Raw genomic sequence first — 24985 nt, 5'->3', positions numbered from 1 at the left:
GGATCTAAAGTGGTTCCAGAGGGGTCCTTGAAGGATCTAAAGGGTTTCCAGAGGGTTCTGGAAGGGTTTTGGTGGTCTCAGAGGGTCTTGGAAGGATCTAAAGTGGTTCCAGAGGTGTCCTTGAACGATCTAAAGGAGTTCCAGAGGGTTCTGGAAGGGTTTTGGTGTTCTTCAAGGGGTCCTGGAAGGATCTAAAGGGGTTCCAGAGGGTTCTGAAATGGTTTTGGTGGTCCCAGAGGGGTCTTTGAAGGACTAAAGGGGTTCCAGAGGGGTCCTTGAAGGATCTAAAGGGTTTTCAGAGGGTTCTGTAATGGTTTTGGTGGTCTCAGAGGGTCTTTGAAGGATCTAAAAGGGTTCCAGAGGGGTCCTTGAAGGATCTAATGGGGTTCCAGAGGGTTCTGGATGGGTTTTGGTGGTCCCAGAGGGGTCTTTGAAGGACCAAATTGGTTCTAGAGGGGTCCTTGAAAGATCTAAAGGGGTTCCAGAGGGTTCTGGAAGGGTTTTGGTGGTCTCAGAGCGTCTTGGAAGGATCTAAAGTGGTTCCAGAGGGGTCCTTGAAGGATCTAAAGGAGTTCCAGAGGGTTCTGGAAGGGTTTTGGTGGTCTTCAAGGGGTCCTGGAAGGATCTAAAGGGGTTCCAGCGGGGTCCTTGAAGGATCTAATGGGGTTCCAGAGGGTTCTGGAAGGGTTTTGGTGGTCTTCAAGGGGTCCTGGAAGGATCTAAAGGGGTTCCAGAGGGATCCTTGAAGGATCTAATGGGGTTCCAGAGGGTTCTGGAAGGGTTTTGGTGGTCTCAGAATGGTCCTGGAAGGATCTAAAGGGGTTCCAGTGGGGTCCTTGAAGGATCTAAAGGGGTTCCAGAGGGTTCTGAAATGGTTTTGGTGGTCCCAGAGGGGTCTTTGAAGGACTAAAGGGGTTCCAGAGGGATCCTTGAAGGATCTAAAGGGTTTTCAGAGGGTTCTGGAAGGGTTTTGGTGGTCCCAGAGGGGTCTTTGAAGGACCTAAAGGGATTCCAGAGGGTTCTGGAATGATTTTGGTGGTCTCAGAGCGGTCTTTGAAGGACCTAAAGGGGTTACAGAGGTGTCCTTGAAGGACCTAAAGGGATTCCAGAGGGTTCTGGAAGGGTTTCGGTGGTCTCAGAATGGTCCTGGAAAGATCTAAAAGGGTTCCAGAGAGGTCCTGGAGGGATCTAAAGGAGTTCCAGAGGGTTCTGGAAGGGTTTTGGTGGTCTCAGAGAGGTCCTGGAATGTTCTAAAGGGGATCCAAAGGGTTCTGGAAGGGTTTTGGTGACTCAGAGGGTTCCATGAAGGATCTAAAGGGGTTCCAGAGGGTTCAGAAAGGGTTTTGGTGGTCTCAGAGGGGTCCTGGAAGGATACAAAGGGGTTCCAGAGGGGTCCTGGAAGGATCTAAAGGGCTTCCAGAGAGGTCCTGGAAGGATCTAAAGGGGTTCCAGAGGGGTCCTGGAAGGATCTAAAGGGGTTCCAGACGGTCAGAAAGGGTTTTGGTGGTCTCAGAGGGGTCCTGGAAGGATCTAAAGGGTTTCCACAGGGGTCCTTGAAGGAACTAAAGGGGTTCCAGAGGGTTCTGGAAGGGTTTTGGTGGTCTCAGAGGCCAGTCCGTTCCTCGCAGCCCAGCTTCATCCAGGGGCTCCCGCTGCAGCCCAGCCCCATAGACTCCCGACCCCAGGAGGGACCCCCTCACCTTGATGTGCCCCTTGACAGTCTCCATACGCTCCAAGCGCATCTCCTCGGGGATGCCGATCTCCTCCCAGATGTCCCGCAGAGCCGCCATGGCTCCGTTCAGGACTGACACGGCCTCAGCCGCCACCACGTCGCTGCAGGCACCGGGGCCGCCACCCGTCAGCAGCTGCCACCCAGCACCACTCGGCCCCGGTGCCCAGTGGCTGCTGCCACCCTCCCCATTGCCCTGCCCAGGACCCCTCCAAACCCCGAAACCAGCCACCACCGAGGATCTCTTTGCCCGGTTGCTGTCCCCTTGCCCACAATCCACACTGACCCCCTGCCTGGGACCCCTCGCCTGTTACCCCATCCCTCTGCCGAGTGCTCCGCCTTGCCCACTGCCCCGGTGCCCGTTGTCCAGTGCTCCCCCCCTTGCCAGGGCTCTTTCTCACTATCCTTATTCCCGGTGCCGACACCCTTGCCCAGTGCCCCTCGCCCGTTGCTCGCCCTACCCCCGCTTGTCCGGGTCCCGGTGCCTGTTGCCCCCCCCGCCCGGGTCCGAGTGCCCCCTCTTGACCGGGACCCATGCCCGGTGCCCCTCCCTAGCCCGTGCCTCCTGCCCTGTGCCCCCTCCTCCTTGCCCAAGTCCCGATGGCCACTGCTCGCCCCCTCCTTGCCCGAGTCCCGGTCCCAGTGCCCGTTGCCACCACCCCCACCTCCCCCCATTGCCCGAGTCTCGGACCCGATGGCCATTGCCCCCTTCCCCCCTTAGAATCATAGAACCACCAGGTCGGAAAGGACCCACTGGATCATCGAGTCCAACCATTCCCAACACTCCCTAAACCATGTCCCTAAGCACTTCATCCACCCGTCCCTGAAACACCTCCAGGGAAGGGGACTCCCCCCCCCTCCCTGGGCAGCCTCTGCCGGTGCCCCATGACTCTTGCCGTTAAAATTATTTTTCTGATATCCAGCCCGACCCTCCCCTGGCGGAGCTTCAGGCCATTACCCCTTGTCCCGTCCCCTGTCACTTGGAAGATACCCGTTTTACCCCGCGCTTTGCCCGGGTCCCGGTCCCGACGGCCGTTACCGCCCCGTCCCCCCTTGCCCGAGTCCCGGTCCCGATAGCCGTTAACCCCTGTCTCCCCTTGCCCGGGTCCCGGTCCCGATAGCCGTTAACCCCCGTCCCCCCTTGCCCGAGTCCCGGTCCCGATAGCCGTTACCCCCCCGTCCCCCCTTGCCCGAGTCCCGGTCCCGATAGCCGTTAACCCCCCGTCCCCCCTTGCCCGAGTCCCGGTCCCGATAGCCGTTACCCCCCCGTCCCCCCTTGCCCGAGTCCCGGTCCCGATAGCCGTTAACCCCCGTCCCCCCTTGCCCGAGTCCCGGTCCCGCTACCCGTTGCATCCCCCCTTTTGCCTGGCTCCCAGTCCCGGTGCCCGTTGCCCCTCCTCCTTGCCCGGGTCCCGGCCCCCGTGCCCGTTGCAGCCTCCCCTTTGCCCGGGTCGCGGTGCTCGTTGCACCGCCCGCCTTGTCCGGATCCCGGTCCCGGTGCCCCCTCTTGCCCAGTGCCCATTGGCCATTGCCCCTTGCCCGGGACCCGTGCCCGGTGCCCCTCCCTGGCCCGTGTCCCGGTGCCCCCTGCCCAGCGCCCCTACCCTTGCCTGGGTCCCGGTCCCGGTCCCGGTGCCCCTTATGCTCGGTGCCCCCTTTGCCCAGGCCCCGGTGCGCCCTCCCTTGCGCCCCTCCTGCCCGGGTCCCGGTGCCGCCCGCACCTCCTCCGCATGGCTCCGCCACACTCCGCGCTCGCCGCTGCGATCCAAACCGCCCACCGCCGACGCCGACTGTCCGCCGACTGCGGCCGCCTCACCGCTGGCCCCGCCTCAACCGCCGCGCGGGCCAATGGCAGCGCCCCCTAGCGCCCCGCCCGGCCAATCGCACGCCAGAGTGACCAAGGGCTCGGCCCCCCCGCCCCCTCCGCTCGGGCCGCGCTGCGCATGCGCCGTGCGCGCGGGGTGGAGGGGGCACCGCGGGATGTCCCTCCTCCTTCGCCGCGGGGTGGGAGGGGTCACCCGGGGACGCCCCTCTCTCCATTGGCCCAGGGGACCCCGGTCCTCCCGCCTCTCCCGCAGGACCCACCGTCCCGGGACACCCGGCACTACGCGGGGAACGGCTTGAAAGTGAACGGGGAAGATTTACATCAGACATTAGGGAGAAATTCTTCACCGTGAGGGCGGGGAGGCCCTGGCCCAGGTTGCCCAGGGGGGCCATGGCTGCCCCATCCCCGGAGGTGTTCAAGGCCAGGTTGGATGGGGCTTGGAGCAACAGGATCCAGTGTCCCTGCCCAAGGCAGGGGGTGGCACTGGATGGCCTTAAAGGTCCCTTCCAACCCAAGCCATTCCATCTTTCCACCTTTCATCTCATTTAACGGGTGACACAGGTCGCCGTGTTCCTCAAAGCACGATTGTTTTCGCTAAACTGAAGCCATTTGCCTTAAAAAGAGACTGGTGGAAGAGCAAAGGGCAACCGCTTGAACAATAGGAGCATTTCTGTGCCATGAAGGCCATTTAAGCCATCATCTTCAAATAAATCGTGTTGGAGGTGCTCTAGGCCAGGCTGGATGGGGCTTGCCGAACCCTGATGGGCTTTGAGCTCCCTTCCTACCTACACCATTCCAGGATTCTATGACCCCTAAGGCAGAGCTGGAGCCGGAGCCAGAGCGGTACAGGGGAGCTGTTTATTGGCAGCCTCAGGCCTTGGCCTCGATCATGGCCTCCATCACCCGGGCGCTGTTGGTGATGGCCGTGGTCAGGAAGATGAACTTGAACCCTGGGGGAGAGCCACGGGACACAGCCCCACAACACCATGAGGCAGAACCATCAGGCAGAGCTGTGGGACTCAGCCCCACAGCACCGTGGGGCAGAGCTGTGGGACTCTTGTGGTAGGTGTCCCTGTCCATGGCAGGGCTATCTTTAAGGCTAACTATCATCCCTGGAACCTGTCTGCCATCCCCAAACCCCTGTGCCACCCGCAAACCCCTCTGGCATCCCAGAATCCCTCAAGCATTCCTGAACCTTCCTGCCACCCCTGACTCCCTCTGGCACCCCCAAACCCCTCTGCAATTCCTGAGCCCCTCTGGCATTCTGGAATCTTTCTTCCACCCCTGAACCGCCTTGCCCTTCCCAAACCCCTCTGCCACCCCTGAACCCCTTTGCCATTCCCAAACCCCTCTGGCACCCCTGAACCCCTTTGCCATTCCCAAAGCCCTTTACCATTCTGGAACCTCTCTGCCATTCTTGAACCCCTCTGCTCCCTCGTATCCCTCTGCCACCCCACTGCCACAGCAGCTCTGGCCCTGTGCCGTGTGTGTCTCTGAGGGTGCCCAGCCTGCACAGAGTGACCAGAGCTGCTCTGGCACCAGCGGGCACGTGGGCAAGGCAGCAGCTCCACAAGGACATACCAACCCCAGCTTCTTGCTTCTAGCTGGAAAATTGCTCTTTCTGGCCAAAGAATTAAATGCATCTGTGATCTTTCCTGGAAAACAAGAGGAGAAGAAACAGCTCAGAGCCTCAGGATTAGTCACAGCTGGGCAGAGGGACGCACAGAGTTCCGGGCTCCAGAAGAGAACCAGCAGCAGCACCTGCCAGCCCTGCTGCTCCCATGGGCCAAAGCTCTGCCCTGCTCGTAGCTCTGTGCCCGCAGTGTCCACTTTTGCTGCGTGCTTCCATCCGGCTCTGGAGCAGCAGCTCCCAGCAGGGCAGGGCTGTGCTCCCAGCTCCCCAGGGGCAGAGGGCTGGCTCTCAGCGGCAGCACGGTCTGTCACCAGCTTGCTGACTCTGCTCTCCACAGCGGTCAGCGTCTCTGCGGCCGACTGCTCGGTCAGCAGCCCGATGCGCTTGAGGTTGTGGAAGGTCAACAAGTGCTCAGGCCCGTAGCTCTGGGGAAGGGGACAGGTGGATCAGCACAGAGCCCTGGCTGTGGGCGTAGAAAAGCGGGAGGGTGTTATCTCCACGGGGGAGGCTGCTTAGGGCAACCCCGCAGGCAAAGGGCAGCGGCAGGCAGGGCTCAGGGCTCCTGGGGAGATGTGGAGGCAGGGGCTGTCCTGTGGAGACAGCCCAAGCATCCCTGGGGAATGCTGTTTCCCAGCACCTTGTGCCAAGTCTGACACAACGCTTGCTCTGCTGCGAGCCCTGGACACTCACCTGCAGGTATTGGGTTTTCAGGGACCGGTAATCTTTGGGGATGAGACCTGTGGGGAGCAGCAGGGTGAGCTCTGCACCCAGGCTGGAGGGCCCCCGATCCAACCTTCCCTGCCCAGAGCAGACAGACACCTCACCGTTCTCCGTGATGGAGAGGAGGCACATCAGGCGCAAGCTCTCGATGGGGGACACCTGTATGGGAGCAGGCAGTGAGCCCCTGCAGCGAGCCCCTGCAGTGAGCCATGCAGCCCACAGTGAGAGATGCAGCCCCGCAGTGAGCCCCGCAGCCCTGCAATGAGCCCCAGAGTGAGCCCTGCAACCTCGCAGTGAGCCCCTGTAGCCTCGCAGTGAGCCCTGCAGTGAGCCCCTGTAGCCCTGCAGTGAGCCCCCACAGTGAGCCCCCACAGTGAGCCTTGCAACCCCGCAGAGAGTCCCACAGTCCTGCAGTGAGCGCCGCAGCAGGACGGCGCAGCTGAGCCTGTGTCACTCACCTGCCGGTCAATGTGCTCCTCTATGAAGCTGTGCTCTCTCAGATGTCGAAGCCTTCCAGCAGAGCTGTGGTGGGGGAAGACGCAGCCTCACTTCACCCATCCCCAGGGCTCTCTCTCCAGCCGGAGGCCATGCTCAGCTCCCTCCCTGAGCCCCAGGGAATGAGGCAGGCTTGCAATGCTGGGCTGCCTACCCGACCACACTGTTGGGTGTGTTAGGGCATCTCTGGTTTGGGTCAACCAGGCTGAGCATGGGACAACTTGCAGGTCGCTCCACAGGAGGCAAGCCTGGTGCTGGCTTAGGAATTTGCAAGAGCTGTGCCTCACCTGACCTACCAAATGGGGACACGGCATCCACGCTGCACACTGGCTTTGGTTATTGCCCGCAAAGGTATCAGCTTTCCATTCTGCACGTGACACAGCCAGACCCGGCCGGGCCGCTCTGCAGAGACAGGACAGCGGCCACAGCCTGCTCTGGAGCGGCCATCTGGCCTGGCTGGCAGCTCTGCGAGAAGGAGTCCTCTCCCACGGCTGCTGACCAAGTGCCACTGGAACGCAGCGGGGAGGGAAACCAGCTGCACACACAGCACGGAGCTCATCTGAGCCATCGACAGTGACGCCAGCAGGGAGGCGGGGGACACAAAAAGGACAAACCCAGACCTCACAGCCCCGAACGGGACCGAAGTCTCCAGACACGGACAGCAGTTATCAGCACAGCCAACAGCTGCCTTCAGCTGCAAAGACCTTGTCAATGAAATCAGATTTAGTAGCGCCAGTCTCCTATTACATAACCATATTTCTGCCCGGTGCATTTCTTACTGTTTCATTTTCTCAAAAGGAAACAAAGAAGTGCCAGTGTGAGGATGTAGGGAGGGGAGGAAGTGGCTCAGAAACGCAGTGAGTTTTGTTAGAAGGTCTGTGAACAGAGGCACCCTGAGCACAGAATGAGAACGGCCCTTCAATCAATCCACAAGTGATTTTGCACTTAAACCGGAGAACATCTCAGTAGAAAACCTTTTCTGAGACCGAGATGCAAAACCAGAGTCTGCATTTCAATGGAGAAGCTCTGGTTGCTCAGCCACGGGCTCTGTCAGCAGAGCTGGCCTTTCATCAGGGATGGAGCCCACATCTCCAAGACCATCAGTGCCTGATGAAGATCCAACGTTTGGGCATATTCGCTGGTTGGTGATAACAAGGTGCCCTTGTAGTGCTACGTGATATCACACGATAAAGGTCAGGTGGGAAACTGTGGCATCAGGAACATTCACCCAGAGCAGCTACAGCCTCCTATGTAGCGCAAATTCCCTTCTCCTGCAGTCCCATACCCTGGGCCCTTCTGGGACGTGGACTTTCACAGTCATTCTGCTGCCAAGGATCAGGAGGCTGGGGCTGGACAGACTATGAGGGACACCAGGACACACTCATTTCCTATTCCTTTGCTCCCATTTGACCTCATGGTGGCCGAATGCTGCCTAAGCAACCAGCAGCCCTGGTCTAACACCCCAAAGGCCGCTGCGGAGGAACACAAGTGACGCATGTTCTCATGCTGCAGCGCTCCACATTGGCCACACACAGACCTCTCAACTCAAGGTCCCAGCCCAGGGTGCACTCACCAAACGAGACGTCACCAAAGTGGAGAGAAGGTACATCAAAAGGAAAAGCTGGTCCAATGACACAGCCCCTGTGAGGACAAAGACAGGCATTAGCTTGGTTAGAGACGTGCAAAGCTTTCAGCTTGCATTACCACTCAGATCAACCAAACCTGGTCTCAGAACCATGGTGAGTTTCAAATCAACCAGTCACCCTTGTGCTCAGCATCACATCCGTGCGGACAGGAGGCAGCCCAGGCAAAGCAGCTGGCAGCTGAGAGCCGCTGATGCGGCTGAGGGCACTGCGCCAGGCAGGGTTTGCCCTCAGGTTGCTGCTGGCCCTATGAAGGACCCTGAACAGATGACGGCTCTGTGCCTCAGTTTCCCCATCTGTAATGTGATGGACACAGAGGTGTCCACACAGAAGTGGACTCACTGCAGCCAGCCTTCCTACCTGCAGGTTCCCTGCTTTGGGATTTCTTAGCTGGAACTAGTGTTTCCATGGAGTACAAGGTCATCTTCTCCTCAGATGATTTGGATCCACACAATCATTAGGCATGCAGCATTTTGAAACGCTAATCCAGGAAAGTGCCCAGAATCCCGTCGACCGCAACAAGAACAGCAACGTCCTACACAGCGGCCACGTGAATCTTGGAGGAAAGTACCAGCTTGGCACTGAGGCACCAGCTCACACCCAAGAGCAACACACGTGTTAAACCAAACACGGGCGTTCTGGACCCACTACACCTTCTCACCCATTCTTAAATTCAGCAGCCAGAATCCAAGCTCCCAAACTCACCAACATCCACTGGAATCAGCACTTGGAGCTGCACACCATTCACTAATTTATTTCATGGTTGATGCCACTCACTGCCAGCTCTGCCTCTTAGTTAAAAATCCAGGACCACAGTGAACAGCACTGCTGGTTTTGCTCACAGGACTGCCACTGGCTCTGTTCTGCACGTGAACAGACCCCAGCATCCTGCAGGAGGGACTTGTGTTCATCCATGGTGTCCCCCTTTCTAAACACCAAAGAAAAAAGCATTCAAGCCTTGTCAGTTTAGTTTCCCAGTAAAGAATAATCACCTCTGCTTTGGGCATCTTCTGAGTGCACAGACAAAAAGCACTCAGAAAAAGGGACTTCCAGGGGTTTCAATCCACCGCTAATAAGAATCCTGAGTCTTGGAGCTGAGGCAGTTCCTGAGGATGCCAGGTAGCAAACCTCTGCTAACGATGAAGTTCCCTCTCCAGAGATGTCATGGAATCAGACTGAACTTCCCAAGCCCCAACAGCTGACTTTGGATGGAGCAAAGCCAGCAGACACACTTTCCATTACAGCACATCCCAGGAGAGGATAGAAAACAACCTCCAAACCAACCACAACAGGGAATCACTCTGGGACACTGCCCAGGATGAGCCTTGCCAGCCAATGGCTGCCATTTCGGCTGCAGGCACTGCGTCTCTGAGCAAGTTACACCTCAACGACTGCCAGAAGGCTCAGGCAAGGAGACAACCCAGAGCTCTGGGCACCACAGCCTATAACAGTACAGCCGGCAAGAAAAGGGGGGGAGAGGAGGTGGTTTTGGCAGCAACAGTAGTTTACAATAGCAGTAAATAATGCATTTATGAAGGGAGATCAGGGTCCTTGCAGAGCAGGGAGGTGGGAGAGGAACCACATGAACTCTCATCCTCGTTCCTTCCTTTGCAGCCCAGGGTCCCACCAGCCAGCTCGCCTCCATCCAAAAGAACTGGGAGTTTGGCTCCCTCGAGGTGCTCAAAGCTTCCCAAAGAGGGAGGCTGAGCTTGTCCTCGTAGGTGGGTATCCCCAAGGAGTTTGAAAACAAATACCTGGAGCTGTGGGGCTGCAGAACGAGAGATAAAAGATCTTTGAAATCAAGGACGCAGCTGACACCTCAAAGAGGAGTGGACTGCAATGGGAATTACTGCCAAGGGACAGTTGTATGGGAGCAGACGGGGATGCTGGGGCACCATCCGACCCGCTGCATAGGAGCCACCATCCAGGAATAGGGGAGTACACGGCTGAGGATGAAATTCAACAAAGTAACACCAATCCCCTTTCACTGAGACATACGCTCTGCACTCACGAGACAGAACGGGTTGTGCTGACACAACAGCGTAGAGAGTGGCCACAGGGAAGGGGAGGACGTGGTGGGCACTGGGAGCCAGGGCACTGATAGGGAAAAAAGGACAACTTCATTTGGTAATGGGGAAATGAAAAGACCACTGTCCCGCTGCCAGCTCTTTCCTTCCTCAGGAGCAAGGCCATCGCGGGGCAGAGGCAGTGGCACTATCCAGGAAAAACTCTGTTTCACCTGTCATCAGCACATCTTTACAAGCAAAAGCCGCCCTCCTACAAGAAGAAAGCTGCTTACGCAATAACATCCTGTGACCAATTTTGGGGCAGGGACAGAGGAGATCAAATTATTTGATTGTGAAATGTTCCTTCCTGATCTCCAAAAATAGCAGCCTTTGCCCTCCAAACACAAAGCCAACATAATTGTCTCTCTACTGAGGTCAACTGCCCCTCTCACCACTCCTCTCTTGCAAAGTATTAACCACGCTGTTCTTTTATCCATTTCCCTTAGCTGTTGGTAATATCAACCATGGATTCCCTTCATTCCTTTACTGTTTTGATCTAGCGCCTCCCAACAGCAGCAGCCCAGCAGCCCGGATGCTGAGGACGCACAGGCAGCCCCACAGCTCCAGGGCACTCAGCATCAGCTTTCCTGCCAACACCACGTTATCCCCCAGCCCACGCTTAAGACTGGCTGGGACAAGCTTGCAGGCTGCTGGGATCCCGAGAAGGGAGCTTTGCCTCTCCGATCATCAGTTTTTCTTTCCCCCTCCTCCCTCTTGCTTGGGGAGGGTTATCTTTGCAGTGGCACCAGCCCATGGCACGATGCCCAAGTCCTCGGGACAGCATTTGCTGCTGGGCTTCCCAACTCCCGCACCAGCGCTTTTCTGCCTGCAGAAAGGAGGCACCGGAGCTCTCCCTGCGCAGGCGCTGGGAGGACAGCTTCTCCCAACACATTAGCACCAGAGATGAAGCTCAGGCTGCTGCTGCCGCCCATTTTGTATGGATTATTCACAGAGGATTTTAAAAACACTGCTTCCGGCTGCAGACTCGCCCCAGGCTGCCCCAGCCTTCAGCCACCTCCCAGGCCCTGCTGGCCTTGCTGTGTGTTCAGGTGGGACGTCTCTGACCATCGCTGCCCAGGGCTGATACCATCACACTGTCTGCCAGGGCCCACGGGCAAAGAGCTCCCTGTAGGAAGCAATCACTCCAGGTCCTGGGAGCCCAGGCTGGGCGGCAGGCAATTCCACAACTTTCCCCTGCAGCCTTCAGGCAAACTCTTTTCCATCATGGAAATCACTTAAAGCCCTGGGCTTCTCACACAGTGGTAGCAAAGGGTCACAGCAAGAACCCACTGCTGCCAAATTCCGTGCACACGGCATCCTGGAAAATTACAGAGCCACCAACCATGAAGGCAGAGCTGCTTCCCACAAGGACCCAAGGCTTTTAGAGCTGCGCCGGGTATTGAGAGCATCAGAGGCACAGTCACTTCCCCTTGTAGAGAACCGCACTTCATTTGCTGCTGGAATTGCAGGATTCAAACTGGAGTCAAGGTTAAAAAGCCTTGGCTCTTTGTCTTCATCTCGATCCTAGCAACCCCACACTAAGACTTTAGACAACACCTTTTTTTTCCCTCTGCTGCATCACAAAATGAGGTAGGTGGGAGATGATTACCCAGAGGCGGCTACAAATGTGCCCAAAGAGATCCTATATCCCTCCTCACCTGATAGCCAAAGTCACAGGCTCAGAGGATCCATTCACCCTGAACCTGAATTCTTCTGTGAATTTCCCCAGGATGGTGGAACTGAAGGAGATCTTGATGACCTGGAGCCCATCTGATGAAATAATGCCCTTCCAGGGGAGAAAGGTGAAGCAGGAGCCCAGAGCTGTACTTGGAGGTATCGAGCTGAAGGGAGCATCGATGGCTCCTTTGTTAAACAGGATCACCTGTAGCAGTAAGAACACGAAACAGAAATACATTAAGAAATCTTCCCTTTTACAGAAGGTTGATTTGTGTTTAAATACTCAATATCTGCCAATGGCAGAAGACGCTGTGTGCTGCTGCTTGGTTGAAGTCAAAGAAAATACAAACAGGACAAGTTCTGCCTTTGCTTTTTTTTCATGCAAAGCAGTGATAACTTCACATGAACTGAATCACTCTGGGTTTACCCCGCTGACACAGAGCAGTCTGCTTCGACGTGCAGTGCAGAGGAGCAGCACAGCATCCCCCCGTCGATGCAGCCGTGCCGCTAAGAGCCCTGAAGGCCTACGGCAGCCTCGCGTGTGACTCATCCACACCAGCTTCTGCTCCAGGTGAGCCTGGTCCTGCCAAAGGCAGAACACGTTCAGCTGCCACTGCAGCCGACAAGTTCACTGCCTGCAGCAGACACCTCGGGGCTGCACTAGAACCAACCTCAGCAATGCTCTCCAGCTCTGCTACAGCACATTAGTCAGGGCTTTTGTTATTTTCACTTCAATGTGACAGTTTCTCAGCCCTTGTTAAGACAGAGACGTCAGGAAAGGAGGAGCAGGAGGTGCAGAGCTGCTCCATCTACTCCAAAGAATTTCGCTTCCTTATATACAGCCACCACAAACGAATTTACCATTCTGAGAATAAACTGCAAATTCAGAAATAAGCCTATTTTCTTGCACACTCGGTAGATCAGCTGCCTTGAACGAGTGACACAACCCCGCAGCGTTTGCCAAGATGCACTTCTTTTCATGTCAGGGAAGGAGCGCCCACATCTGCCTGCATGCTGTCACCAAGAAACCCCCCCAGAACAGAGCCCTAATGTTACTGATTGCTTCAGGGGGAAGCCCTGCCAGGGCCGCGGGCTGATCTCTCTGCAATGGACTCCTGCTCCCTAATTTTTGTCCTTGCGAAACCTGTCAGAAAAACTGAGATGGAAGCAGAGAGATGTCCATTCTTTTTACTCTTGCAGCTGCTGTTGAAAATATTCCTGTACTCCAACCCTGCAGTGGTGGCTTGAGAACTGCTCTCTCCTCTCATCTGATTTACACCTTAGTTACAAATCACACTCAGGGATTCTACGCTGAGCTGAGGTTTAGCTCCAGCCCTGCTGCTTAGTGTGGCACTAACAGCATCACCTACTTATTCACATTTTCTCAGGTAAATTGATAAACTGATACAGAGAGAATCAATAAAGTATCAGCATTAAAAATGCAGAGAGCACAATGTTTTGGTTAGAAAACAACTTAATGTGTCCTTTCCTGCCACGGTCCATCTTTTGAAAGCATTTGGCATGAGGTATCACCTCATTTTCTACCTCTTTTCACTGCTCTATCTTGTTTTTTGCAGAAGTCTTGACAGTGGGGGGAGGAGGGGCGAATTTGCAAATATGTAGACAGTTTCCTTGCTTCTTTCCAGAAATGATTTGCTCTCTTTAGAGACAGAGCTGTTCCAAGGCTGAAGTGGCTTTTTGTGCTGTTGGGTTATTTTTGCATGAAGCCTCCCAGCTGACCTCAAAGGGAGGTTGCCCAAAGGCAGGATTTAGGGCCCCATGAACAACACACGCACATTTTAGACCCCATCAAAAAGCATCCACATTCTGTGACACCCCCCCACCCCCAATCTGACTGTTACGTCACTATTCCCTGCCCACAACTGCCTCAGTTGCCAGAAATCCCGCAGGTCCACAAGGCTCACAGCTGCCCAGAAGCCATCAGGATCCACTCCAATTCCTGTGAACCCCTACTGCTCACCTCATAGCTGTGGGCTGATCCAGCAAAAACATTCCCAATGTCCAGCTGCTCGAAGCTGAAGCGGAGCCGGGGCCCTATGCCCTCCGCTTTGATGTGGAGGGGCAGCCTGGCTTCACGGCCTGGGGAGAGATTTCTGTTTCAGTACAATGTTTCCCACTGTTATCCCGGGTTTTCCAGGTTGCCTCCACGCTAGTCCCTGACTCCAGGCTGGAAGAGACCAGCTCTAGATGCTCCAGGAGAAGATATAGGACCCTCAGGAGGTAAGCCCTTGGGCTGCTGCCTGATTTTTAACCAGTCCCTGGGGCTGGTTTCTAGTTTAGTGACCTGCTTGCACCCTGAAAGAGTTTAAAACGTGATCTCTGAATCTCTGAAACGTGCATTTGATCCTGCGTGAGTCACACCGACAGCAGCAGGAGGTACTGGGAACTGCTGCCCCTGGCGAGCCAAGCAAGTCAGCACAGCAAAGCAAACCTCATCCACTCCTGCTCTCCACACATGCAATACTGGTTTTGTGCAGTTTGAAGTAAAATTTTGTGACACTTTCTATTTCTTTATGGCAAAGCAGGACTGAAATACTCGACTACTGCAGTTCAGAAACTCTTCAAATGCCTGGCGAGCAAGATTCACCACCTGCTGCATCACTCAGTAGCTGGTAAGCGCGTCGCAGAAAGGTGCCAGACATTTCCTGGGTATTTATTTTGGTGGTGACAATGAGATCTGGAAATCCCAGAGGAAAACTGTAGAGTGATTGACAGGTTCCTGCCTACATATTTCCCACAGTGAAAAGCAGCAGCCTGCTCAAAGAGCGTCCCAGAAGCCTGCTTCAACAGCCTTGCCAGGCTCTGCGGGAAGCTTCTCTCGGACCCTCACAATTCACAGGAGAAAAGTCAAATCCTCTTCTGAGACTCGTTTTGACGGAGAAGACACTGAGGCAACTCGGGTACCCCAGTCAGACAGCAGGCCTTTGCTGCAGTCTTGACCTCGGCTCCCACACCAAGACCTCTGGGACCAAGCAACTCTCCACTCGCTACCAGCCAGCCGGACTGCTTTCCTTGCAGATGTGGTGTCAACAAAGCATTACTATTTCCAGTTCAGCAAACTGGAAAACTGGTGACGGCCTTCTGATGTGGGGGTCCACAGCGGGCTGGGGACCCCTGCTTACTGCACCCGGAAGGAGATCATGGGACGGGAAGTGGGCAGACAATATAGGACCGTGCAAGAAAGTAGTACCATCTATTCACAGATTGTTTATGTATAAGCTAATCCGATCATGCGGAGACGCGTGTGTTAATCAAGGGTATAAGAGGCGCGTGTAAGATCAAGCCTGCGCCCGCCAGCCATGTAACTCCAATAGAGAAACTTGCTGCCACATCACCGTGTCGTGTCTCAACAGCGACAGGGATCTGCGGCTTCCAGCTTGGAACTGGGGAGAAAGGGAAGAAACAAAGACACCTGCAGCTCAAAGTACCAGTGCCACCAGCACAGCCAGGACTTTTCAGGGACCATAAAAGCATGAAAGAGTAAGAGTGCAGCTGTGCTCGGGGAATCCCAGATCTTGACACTGAGAGCAGACACTCACAAATGTTGCAAGCTACCCTTGACAGCGCATTTCTTCATTCCCTCCTTTAAAGAGCCTCATGAAGAGAAATGAGCTGACCCTTGAATGAAGAAAATGAATCTCAGCGGTGAGGGGCTTAAATTTTAGGGTGTCTCCTTCTGGTTCCCGCTCAGCTGTGAAGAACTGCTGGGGTGGGCCTGGATTCCCTATGATAACACTTGGGACTGGAAAGCCCAGATGCTGTATGTACCCGAACTGTGAGGGTGCCAGCACGGACAGAAGGAGAACGCAGGCCTGGGCAGATGGTGGCACCATGCATTCACAGACCAGGCAGCTGGACCCACCTGTACACGATCTCGTACTTCCCTCTGTTCTTCAGAGTCAGCACTTGCTTTGCCTCACCCAGGACTTTAAGGGCTCCAAAATCCACATAACCTCTACCTGCAGAAAACCCACACAGCAAGGTAAGAAATGGTGAATATTTGTGAGCTGCTGTAGACTACACCAGGTGACAAGAGACATCTTTGGAGTTTTCCGGTGGCACAAAATCCTTCTCAGCAAGTTTCCTTTTGTGGAAGTTTTCTCATTCTGCTCTGCTGCCCTGTCTCTTTCTCAGAGAATATCTGAAGGGTTTTGCAGCTAAGGAGCTCAGCTTCCATCTCCTGGCTTCCAAGCACAGACCCATCACCTTTACAAGCTGTGACAAGCCTTCAGGTGTCCCCGGCTGCTTGTTCACATCACTGCCATTTCAAAGCCCCCATATCGGCCTCCACATGGAGTTACATACTTCCAAGTTTGAAGGTCCAAGACTCGGGGCTGCCTTTGTGCCCTGACAGTGCTTCACTCCTGGCAGCCTGCAGAATACGTGCGCTATGTACCCGTGCCATGCCTGCGTGCTATCCCGTCCCATCCCATCCCATCCCATCCCATCCCATCCCATCCCATCCCATCCCATCCCATCCCATCCCATGTGCTTTGGCTGTCCCTCTGCCAAGGCAGTGCAAGGCACCTGGATTCCTTTGTTCTGGGGGCATCCACTGACCTGCAGAAACGTTGATGTCCAGACCAATGTCATAGGCCTCCGCAAAGACTTGGATACTTTCAACCTGAACAATGCCCAGGAGTTTTTCTGCATCTGAAACCTGAGGCAGCAGGAAACAAACAGTGCTTAGACCGTTCTCCTAAACCCTTTTGGTAGACAACACACGAGTCCTTGTCTCTGCCGGCTGCTTGCACCATGGCCTCCCCTCCGTGGCAAGCATTTGTGGATTCCTAACCTGTTTCTCTCACAGGCTGATGGTATCCTGCAGTGAGAGTCCCATGCTGCTAAGGGCCTGGGGAGGCAATGCAGGTACAAAGGCCTCTCATGAAGGCTCATCCTTTTGCCCTCTTTGCCGGCTGCCTTTCAAGCACAGTCTCCATCCCTAAAGGAACGGGGTTGCCCACCCCCGAGTCCTTCTCACCTCTATTTGGAATGTCTTCTTAATGCTGTCAACCTTTGTGGCCTCGAAACACAAACGCATGCCAAACTCTGAGCAGGGACCAATGATGCCTGCATCCTGCGACACTGAGAAGCCCTCCCCAAGGCCTTCCAGCCCACGGATCCGACAGGCCACGGGCAGCGGGGTAGGGTTGTGCAGGACCACCGTCTTGCTGTCCGTCCTGCAGAGACAGGAAGACACACAATAACACCTGCTCGACAATCACGCCAGCCCTGCAACTCGGAGCAGTCCTTCCCACGCCTCTGAAACCCCAGCTGAATGTCTCCTCTCTGTCACAAGTCTCAGAGGTGAGGGCCTGGGCTAAAAGCGTATCTGACAGAAGGCGGATAAGGAGGAGCAACGGGACGGCTCGCTGAACCAGCACACAAGTCACAAATGCATCAGGATGCCCATCGCACAGCAGTGCTCGGGCTACAAAGCTTGTGGCTGTCATGGGATCTCGGAGCCAGCAAAGAACCGTGAGCAAGAGCCTGAGAACTGCTGGAAGGAGGAGGGACGTTAGTCCAGCCTCCGATTTGCGTGGCCACACAGCCAGCAAGAGAAGCTGAAGGGGACCTGACTGACAGCACTGGTGTCCATCAGAGCGGCCGCAGGGTGACTGACCTGTGCAGAAGCAGCCTTTGAACTGCACCTCCTTGGGGCTGACCTCCAGCTTCACCTGCACTCCCTGGCAGCACAGGCGGAAGACCACTGGGTCTGGGTTGTCCTCAATACAGCAGATGAGGTTGTCTTCCTTGAGCCCAGTCGAAGTGGGGTACGCCCAAATGCTCAACTCCTGGCCCGGTCCCCCAAAAAGAAACACAATAAAGCATTCAGTGAGCAGAAGGAACGGCTTTTCTGCAGGTGCCTGCCCTACCTGCCCATCTTCTCCTACCTGCTTCTCATTAGGTTTAAGCCTCATGCTGGGAGGGTCTAAACGGAACACGTCCATTCTGCGATCGTGTTCAAAGCAGAAATGCACCTCTGCTTCCAAGGATGTCATGTTGAGGATGTTGATCTTCTCACAGTTGCTGGGACAATGCTGTGCCTTGTACCTGTCCACAAGAGGGGAAAAGGCTGCAGAGGAGACCGTTGCCTTTATCATACATTGCCGAAAGCGCTGTGTCCTGGCTGCAGGATGCTGCACTGCGAGACCACGCTCTACCAAGCAGGCTAAGAACAAGGATCCCTTTCAGGGGGACGTTGCATGCTATGAGGGTGCTCCTTGTGCGTTGGAATAGTTAAAGCAAACCAGGCACATGGATTCTTCCCCCTTCTTTGTTTGGTTTTAAAAATAGTTTACCTTATCTCTTTCAAAAAAAGTCATGAGACCGCCCTGTATTTCGTGGGTGAACTCAAAGTCGTGGGGAAGGAAACAAAAAGGATCAATTCCCAAGACCAATGCTAAATCTCTGCTAAAGGTCCCTTCTCTCAGGCGTGGAAAAGAATTTGGAGTTCAAGTGTTAAACAAAAAACAGGAACCCCAAACCATTCATCAGCGGGGCTAAAAATCCTCCTTTGCTTTGTAAACCGTTTGGATTCCTTGAGTGGTCCAAATGCCACAGCTCTCCAGAGCTCCCATGGTGACAGGAACTGTGCCTTCAACATCAAACAATTTAAAGAAAAAAAGAGCAATGTCAAAAGCAGAAACGCCAGCAGCTACAAGGACAACTTTTTTAGGCAGCCTTTCTCCAGCAGTGAGAATCAGGAAAAGGCAACTGTCATCTGGATTCCTCTGCAGGTTCCCCCCCTTCCTCCCCCCATGTCAAATTGTAATGTTTTAGTAATACTACAGACTAAGGAGTGGTTTACAAAGCCATCAGCAGAATAATTGCTCCTTCTGTCTCCCTGTAGAGCTCAAAGCAGCAGAAAGTCGTGGCTCTGGCCCTCAAGGCACCCACCACACAGGAAGATCAGCTCCATCCCTCTCCGGCTCCTCCAAAGCTCAGGTGCCTTTTGTCTGCTTAAGTTCACCCATCCATGGTCCTTCAGCCCCAAGTACCTCCCAAGTGTCTGCCTGGGCCTGCCCTGAGCTGTGCCCCTGGGGCAGCATGTCCATGAAAGCACAAGGCCCTGGAGATCCCATCCCAACTGTCCCATCTGTCTGTCCATAAATCAGAGTGCACAACACCAAGCAGAGCACAGGCAGACATCAGGGATAGCTGAAAACCTTCTCATTAATCCTGAACTGCCTGCTCATGGGATATTGTGCTCCTCTGGTGTTGGAGAATGGCTCCAAGAACAAGGACATGGCTCTTTAAAAATGGAGCAGTACTGAGAAAAAGTGGAAAAGTTTGAATGCCACAATGGAACCCCAGCAAGGCAAATTGCAAATAGTAGTTAAAACAATCTGCAAAAGCTCCTAGGAACAATCAATCGAGTTCAACCTTATTTGGGTATAACTAATGCAGAACTAAGTCCATTATTTAATCTCCTTAAGGGAGGACATGGCTTTAACAGCACCTCCTACTTTTAAGAGTGATGCACAACAAACTTTGGGCAAAATTGAAAAAGCCATTACTCAGAGAAAAGCCCAGAGACCACTTGATGGTCACCCAATATGTATGTTTTTGTTATTCTGTGTCAGGCATTTGGTCTAATAGCACAATTGGTACCTTTTTAAAAGTAAAGCTCCCCAAACTGGGAAAAAAAAAAAAAAAAAGAAACTGCAGTAATCACCAGAGAGGCACATGGAGTAGCATAGAGGGGGCCTCTGAACCTCCCTCACACCAAGCCAGCACCGCTGCACATCACGCCTACCGACAATCCATCTGGTTTGGTGAAGAAGGGGCTGCAGATGACAATCCACTAACTTAGAAACACTCCGAAGCGCAGTGGCAAGGCCAGCACAGAGCCCAGCTCCCTGCAGCCAGGGTCTACATCAGAGGGCTTGCCACTAAAACAGAGGGAAGAGGTTCTCATCCTTCCTCTGCTGGGAACCATGGAGGTGGACCCAGCCGTCCTTGTGCCACTTGTCCTAGACACTTGCGGCCTTTGCTCTGTAACCTCTCTGAGCTCAACCAAGGTCTCCGGAGCAGGGAAACCCTTCACGGATACTGTCTTGGGGATTTACCCCTGGAAGGCTTACAGACCTCTTTTTCCTCTCACGTTGAACTTGTCGTATGTTGTTATTAAGCTGAGTTATTAAGCCCAGCCCATCATCCTACCAGGAGACAGTGGGGAGCTCACAGCCCTGCTCCAAATTCAAATCATCCCCCAAACTTCCCCCAGTCAGCGAGCTCCTGTCCTTGCCTGGCTCACCTGCACCAATGCTGTGGACGGCTGCCTGGTGGCTAATTAATGAGCCACAATTGCTTGCCCGAGCTCTAACGCTAGAGAGTAAGGTCAGCCTTACAGCTGCAAGCAGTCACCAGCTGAGTGCTGCCTACACTGATGTGGAAGGTTGAAGAATTAATAAAAACATTTCCTGCAAGCTCTGCTGGAAACAGAAATACACATGGGAAAGCTTGAGGGCTTGAGAAAGAATAGTTGAGAGGCAAGGTGACGAAGAGCCTCACCTTTCTCATCTTTCACCGCTGCCTCCCCGGCTTTCCAAGAAGCATAATCCCGGGACAGGTTCACAAAATAGATATGAGGTTGTTTTCTGACAGCTTTAAGCAGGCAGAGGAGAGCAGACACCATGTTGCGTGCAAAGAGGGTCTCCAGGCTGTCAAACACCACTCCCTGGGAGCAGTCACTCAGCTGAGGATAAAGTCCAAATGTTGAAGGACAACAGCCAGCGCTGCTGCAAGTGCATCAGCTTTGCTCTTTCCCTTGGTGAGGACACCAAGCTGAGTGGTGCAGTTGCCACACCGGAAGGATGGGATGTCATCCAGAGGGACCTGGACAGGCTGGAGAAGTGGGGCTACGAGAACCTCATGACATTCAACAAGGCCAAGGGCAAGGTCCTAAACCCGGGTCGGGGCAATCCCTGTTTTCAGTACACGATGGGGGACGATGTGATGGAGAGCAGCCTTGAGGAGAAGGACTTGGGGGTGTGTGGGGCCAAGGAGGTCTGGTATCTGGCAGACTTTCATGCATGACTTCCAGAAGCACCAGAGAACTCCCTTGCAATACTCAGCGAGAGAAGCAGGCACACGAGGAAAGGTCTGTGTGTGTGGAGGGAGGCAGCCCACCCCAGCTCCTCTGACAGTTTGGCTGCTGGAAGAATCTGAAGAGGTAATGAAGAGCATCCAAAGCCCCCCATCTGATCTCCCAGCTCTTGCAAAAGCAGTAAAAGATGAGACGTCCCAGCAGCTGTCCCGGGATGGGGATACGGTCTCTGCCTGGCAAGCAGGGCTGTCTCTTTTGAAGGTGCTCCAGACCTGGCTGAGGGAGGCGAGACAGGGAGAAGGGCTGAGGGGCAGCAGGTGCAACGAAAGCCCTGAACCCAGGACTTTGCCCAGGGAAAAGCCCCCAGTGAGCTTTGGAGAGCCCTCCCAAAGCAGCTCGTTGGGCAGCAGGGCAGGGAGAGCTGCAGGCCTGGCCTCCCACCGTGCTCCTTGGGCAGTCCCGTCCTGCACAGGACTGGGGGCCGGGACGGGCCCTGGCAGAGAGGGAACTGGGGAGAGGAGACCATGGGAAGAGGAAAGAAACCGAGACCCTAGCTCCAGGGCAGAGCCTCGCTGAACACCTCAACCAGACTCACCTCACAGGCACCTCTGAGCTACGGGCTGCTCTGATGTGCTGAGGACATACACAAACTGACAGTGTCTGCTCCTGACCAAGCTGGAGCACTATAGTACGAAGACCACTGCTCCCCTTAGCACTGCACCCTTTCTACCCTACCCAGCAGAAGCTATAGGAAGTAGTACCAGGTGTTCCCACGAGATCTGAAAGATGTTTGTGAACAGACTTGGGTGATCCAAAATGCATCTGCGTGTCTATCCAAAGTAAGCCTCAAAAGTCTGCCCTTCCTACACAGCAGCATTGATGGAACTCAACAAAATATCTTCTTCAGTTGGCTGATCGCTGCTTTGCTCCAAAGGTGCAAGGGAAACAAGTTCTAACGCTTCTCTTAGAAAAGAGATACTTTAGATACTTAACCAGTTCCAAAAAAACCCAAAACAACCCCAAAACATCCACAAATCATTCTCACTCCTCTAACTCTCCAGGATGCCTCAGTGCATCACAGAAACTGGGATAAACATACACAACTGACAAGTACTGGAGAAGCGTATCGTAGACTATACACATTCCAGAGGATCTTTTAGAGCTGTGGGGGAGAAACCTCCACAAAATCAGAAGTTCAACACAAGAAACTGCTGAGCAAAATGCTTGACCTTATGCATATGAAAAATGGGCTCATTACGGCTGACAAGACAACTCAAAGTAGGGAACATATTGCTTTCAGTGAACTGGAACTTTCATGTTAAAATACTATCCAATATTCCTCTCTTGCTGCTGACCAATACACTTCTGTTAACCTGTGGCTGGCCTCACCTCCACTGCAATCCAAAGTGCACCTCGTGTTTCCAATGACTGTATCGAATCGACCGATTTCTTTCCCGCACTGCATCAGTTCCTTAGCCAGCTGTTCATCCAGGTTTGTACTGCGAAGTACGGTCTTTCCCAGAACAACCTCTTCAAATTGAGGTTTGAAGGGGGTTCCTCCACACTGCCGGGTTATAACCACTGAGCCTGGCTCCAGACCTGCAGGAAAAAGACACAGACGTGGCTTTACAATGCAGTTAATCCTTTGTTTCCACAGACAAAGCATACATCTTGACCCAATCCTGCTTCTTCTAAAGGTGGCAATTTTGCCTCTGAATTCACCAAGAGATTGTTTCTGCATGCCGAGCTGCTTCATTACAAATCAATTCTGAAGGAACAAAGTTCTTCCTTTTGGACCATATGTTTTATCTTATCTCATACTTTTCATACAGGGCAGAAATCTCCTTCTCCTCGTGTTGTCACATCTCCAACACGACAGCATTTGGTTTATCCAGAGGCAGATATTGCCTCTTCTTTCAAAGTTACGGAAGCAAAATAATCCTGCAGTTTCCTGCAAGAAACTGTTCTGACCATCAACCACCTACTTGCAGAGAGATGCTCTACTCTCCTACAAAGATGCTTTGGTTTGAAGAAAAGAAAGAAATCAAAAGGGAAAACACCTATTCCACCAGAAGTGCCAATACAAACAGTGGTTACGTTGGAACACTTGGCACGATACAACAGTTTGATCAGCTCATGCGACACGATTGAAATAGAAGGAATGCCCATACCGTGCTGAAATGAAAGCAGAAATTCATATTCCACATTCACACAGACAACGCAAAAAGGAGCCAGGCAGTATCTCCTTACTGATCATTTTTTCCCCCCAATGTCACCTAATTCACTCCCACAAAAAACCTAACCTCTAGGCCTACTGAAAGGCAGGGAAACAGGCAAACAAAGACTCTCACTGGCTTTAATAGGCTACGGATAAAGTACAATATTCCTCAAAATCATTAGTTATACAATATTTACATTCTTACAAGCAGAAGTAGTGTCCTTTCCTAATAGCTGATGAACCCACTTCATCACAGAAATGCCCTTTAACACACAAAACCCCCTCACTATGGTTTTTTTTAGCAAACTGAGGTGCTAGTGAATAGTTAAATTCTTTCAAAACACAGATATTGTGGTTTAGCTACAAAGCTCAGCAAATGTGAGTCCACCTTCACGTTCACCATAATGCAATCATTACAGCTCAAAAGATGCATAATGATACTACAGCGATGCAGTTGCAATTGAAGCCTGTAATCACATCTACAAATTAAAGGTATGAAGTTTTAGAATGCATACGTGGCAGCACAAGTCCCATGGAATGCTACTCTCAGGCCACGTTAGCACATTCGACAATGCTACTGCAGGTACTGAGCTCTGCATGCAATACAGCCCTTTTTTCCCAGCACCCCCCATGCATCAAGTGATCCTTTCCCCCCATTATTCAGGATACGGAACAGGGACAAGGCAACAGCGAGCCTGATCAAAACATTTAGAAGGACATTCCTGCAGTGGTCCACTGAGGAAAAAGGAGACAAGAAAGGAATGAAGGGCTCAGAGATTTGCTCTCTTACAATAAAGGGCTGAGAAGGAATTCTCCATTAGCTGACTGCACTCTTTTGAGCAGGCGGATACAAACTTAAAAACCTGACTCGGTCTACTTAAAGTGTTTAAGAGAAATGTGCCTTCACATTTTCTGCTTTGAATAGAATAATTGCAATGTGTTGCCTATCTGTTGAAGTGAGGCACTCACACTGACGGACAAAACAGGTCCCACTTTGTACCCTGCGTAACGCTCAGATGTTACGACAGTCACTCTGTCCCTCCGCTACGGCTCTTATTGCCCCGATCGCCGCCCCTCCGGCCCTGTCGAAGGGGCACCCACAAATCCTGTGCCCCCTTCCTTCCCCCGCCCCGAGGGAACCTCCCTCCAAGGGAACACTGCCGCCTCCTCTCCTCTCCTCGCCGCCCCCAGCCCGGGCTCTGCGGGAGCCTCATCGCTTCGGTCCCCACCCGACCCTCCTCCCGATTAAACGGCTCTTTGGCATTCAGAGCCCGACAGAGCAAATCTTCCACAGATCCACATTCTGGCCAAGACGAGGAGTCCGATCTCATTTCCTCCCTCGTCCGTTCTACCGTACAATCCCGGATCATTTCAGTTTTGTCCTCTCCCGTAGTGGCCGAATTATGGTTCCGTGACCTCAACACCCCGCAGGGGCTGTCCGGGGGAATCCCTGCCGGCAGCCTATGGCTCCCTTCGTCCTCGGGGCCCATCTTATCCCATCCCCGCCCCATCTTGCCCGGGAGGCTCTTACGGCCACTGCACACTCTCTTCGCCCCTCCAGCGCCGAGGGAAACCGCGCTGAAAAGTTCTCCTCCTCACACGCTCGCGTCCCTTCTCCCCCAGCATCCAGAGGGTGTCCCTCACCTCCAATCCCGACAAACCGGATAATACTCACCAGCCCGAGTTCCTATCCGCGTCTTTGTGCAGCTCGAGCGATGCCGGAGGAGCCCCGAAGGAGCCGTTAACAAAGAGGCCCATCCGTCCCCCTCCCGTCAGAACGACGAGGCCCATCCGTGTCTCTCCAGAAGGGTCAGCCCAGGCGGGCGATGGGCGGCGAGCGGCGCCCCCCGGGAGCACTGCCCCTCCCTCCGCTGAACCCGCACCACCCCCAGGCTGGCGGCACCCA

The 24985-nt window shown here is 53.9% G+C and overlaps 1 protein-coding gene and 1 long non-coding RNA gene across 2 annotated transcripts; both read right to left on the bottom strand.

The window, feature by feature from the left end:
- Positions 1-3654: 3654 nt before the first annotated feature.
- Positions 3655-13880, bottom strand: LOC128850844 (uncharacterized). The gene is made up of 6 exons (XM_054055858.1): positions 13781-13880; positions 11770-11997; positions 6366-6429; positions 5878-6066; positions 5316-5612; positions 3655-5209 (listed from the first exon to the last, which is right to left on the bottom strand). Exons 4-6 carry the CDS (start codon positions 6037-6039, stop codon positions 4661-4663), a joined length of 1008 nt encoding a protein of 335 aa, XP_053911833.1. The 5' UTR covers positions 6040-6066; positions 6366-6429; positions 11770-11997; positions 13781-13880; the 3' UTR covers positions 3655-4660.
- A 5689-nt stretch (positions 13881-19569) lies between these two features.
- Positions 19570-24916, bottom strand: LOC128850847 (uncharacterized). The gene is made up of 5 exons (XR_008448103.1): positions 24755-24916; positions 22922-23036; positions 22251-22460; positions 20327-21137; positions 19570-19704 (listed from the first exon to the last, which is right to left on the bottom strand). It is a non-coding gene; the product is annotated as an uncharacterized LOC128850847 (long non-coding RNA).
- Positions 24917-24985: the final 69 nt, after the last annotated feature.

Source organism: Cuculus canorus, unplaced genomic scaffold, assembly GCF_017976375.1.
Source record: "Cuculus canorus isolate bCucCan1 unplaced genomic scaffold, bCucCan1.pri subtelo1, whole genome shotgun sequence".
NCBI classification, from domain to species: domain Eukaryota; kingdom Metazoa; phylum Chordata; class Aves; order Cuculiformes; family Cuculidae; genus Cuculus; species Cuculus canorus.
Note: the sequence above shows the minus strand (reverse complement) of the source record. Positions and strands in the feature narration are given on the sequence as shown.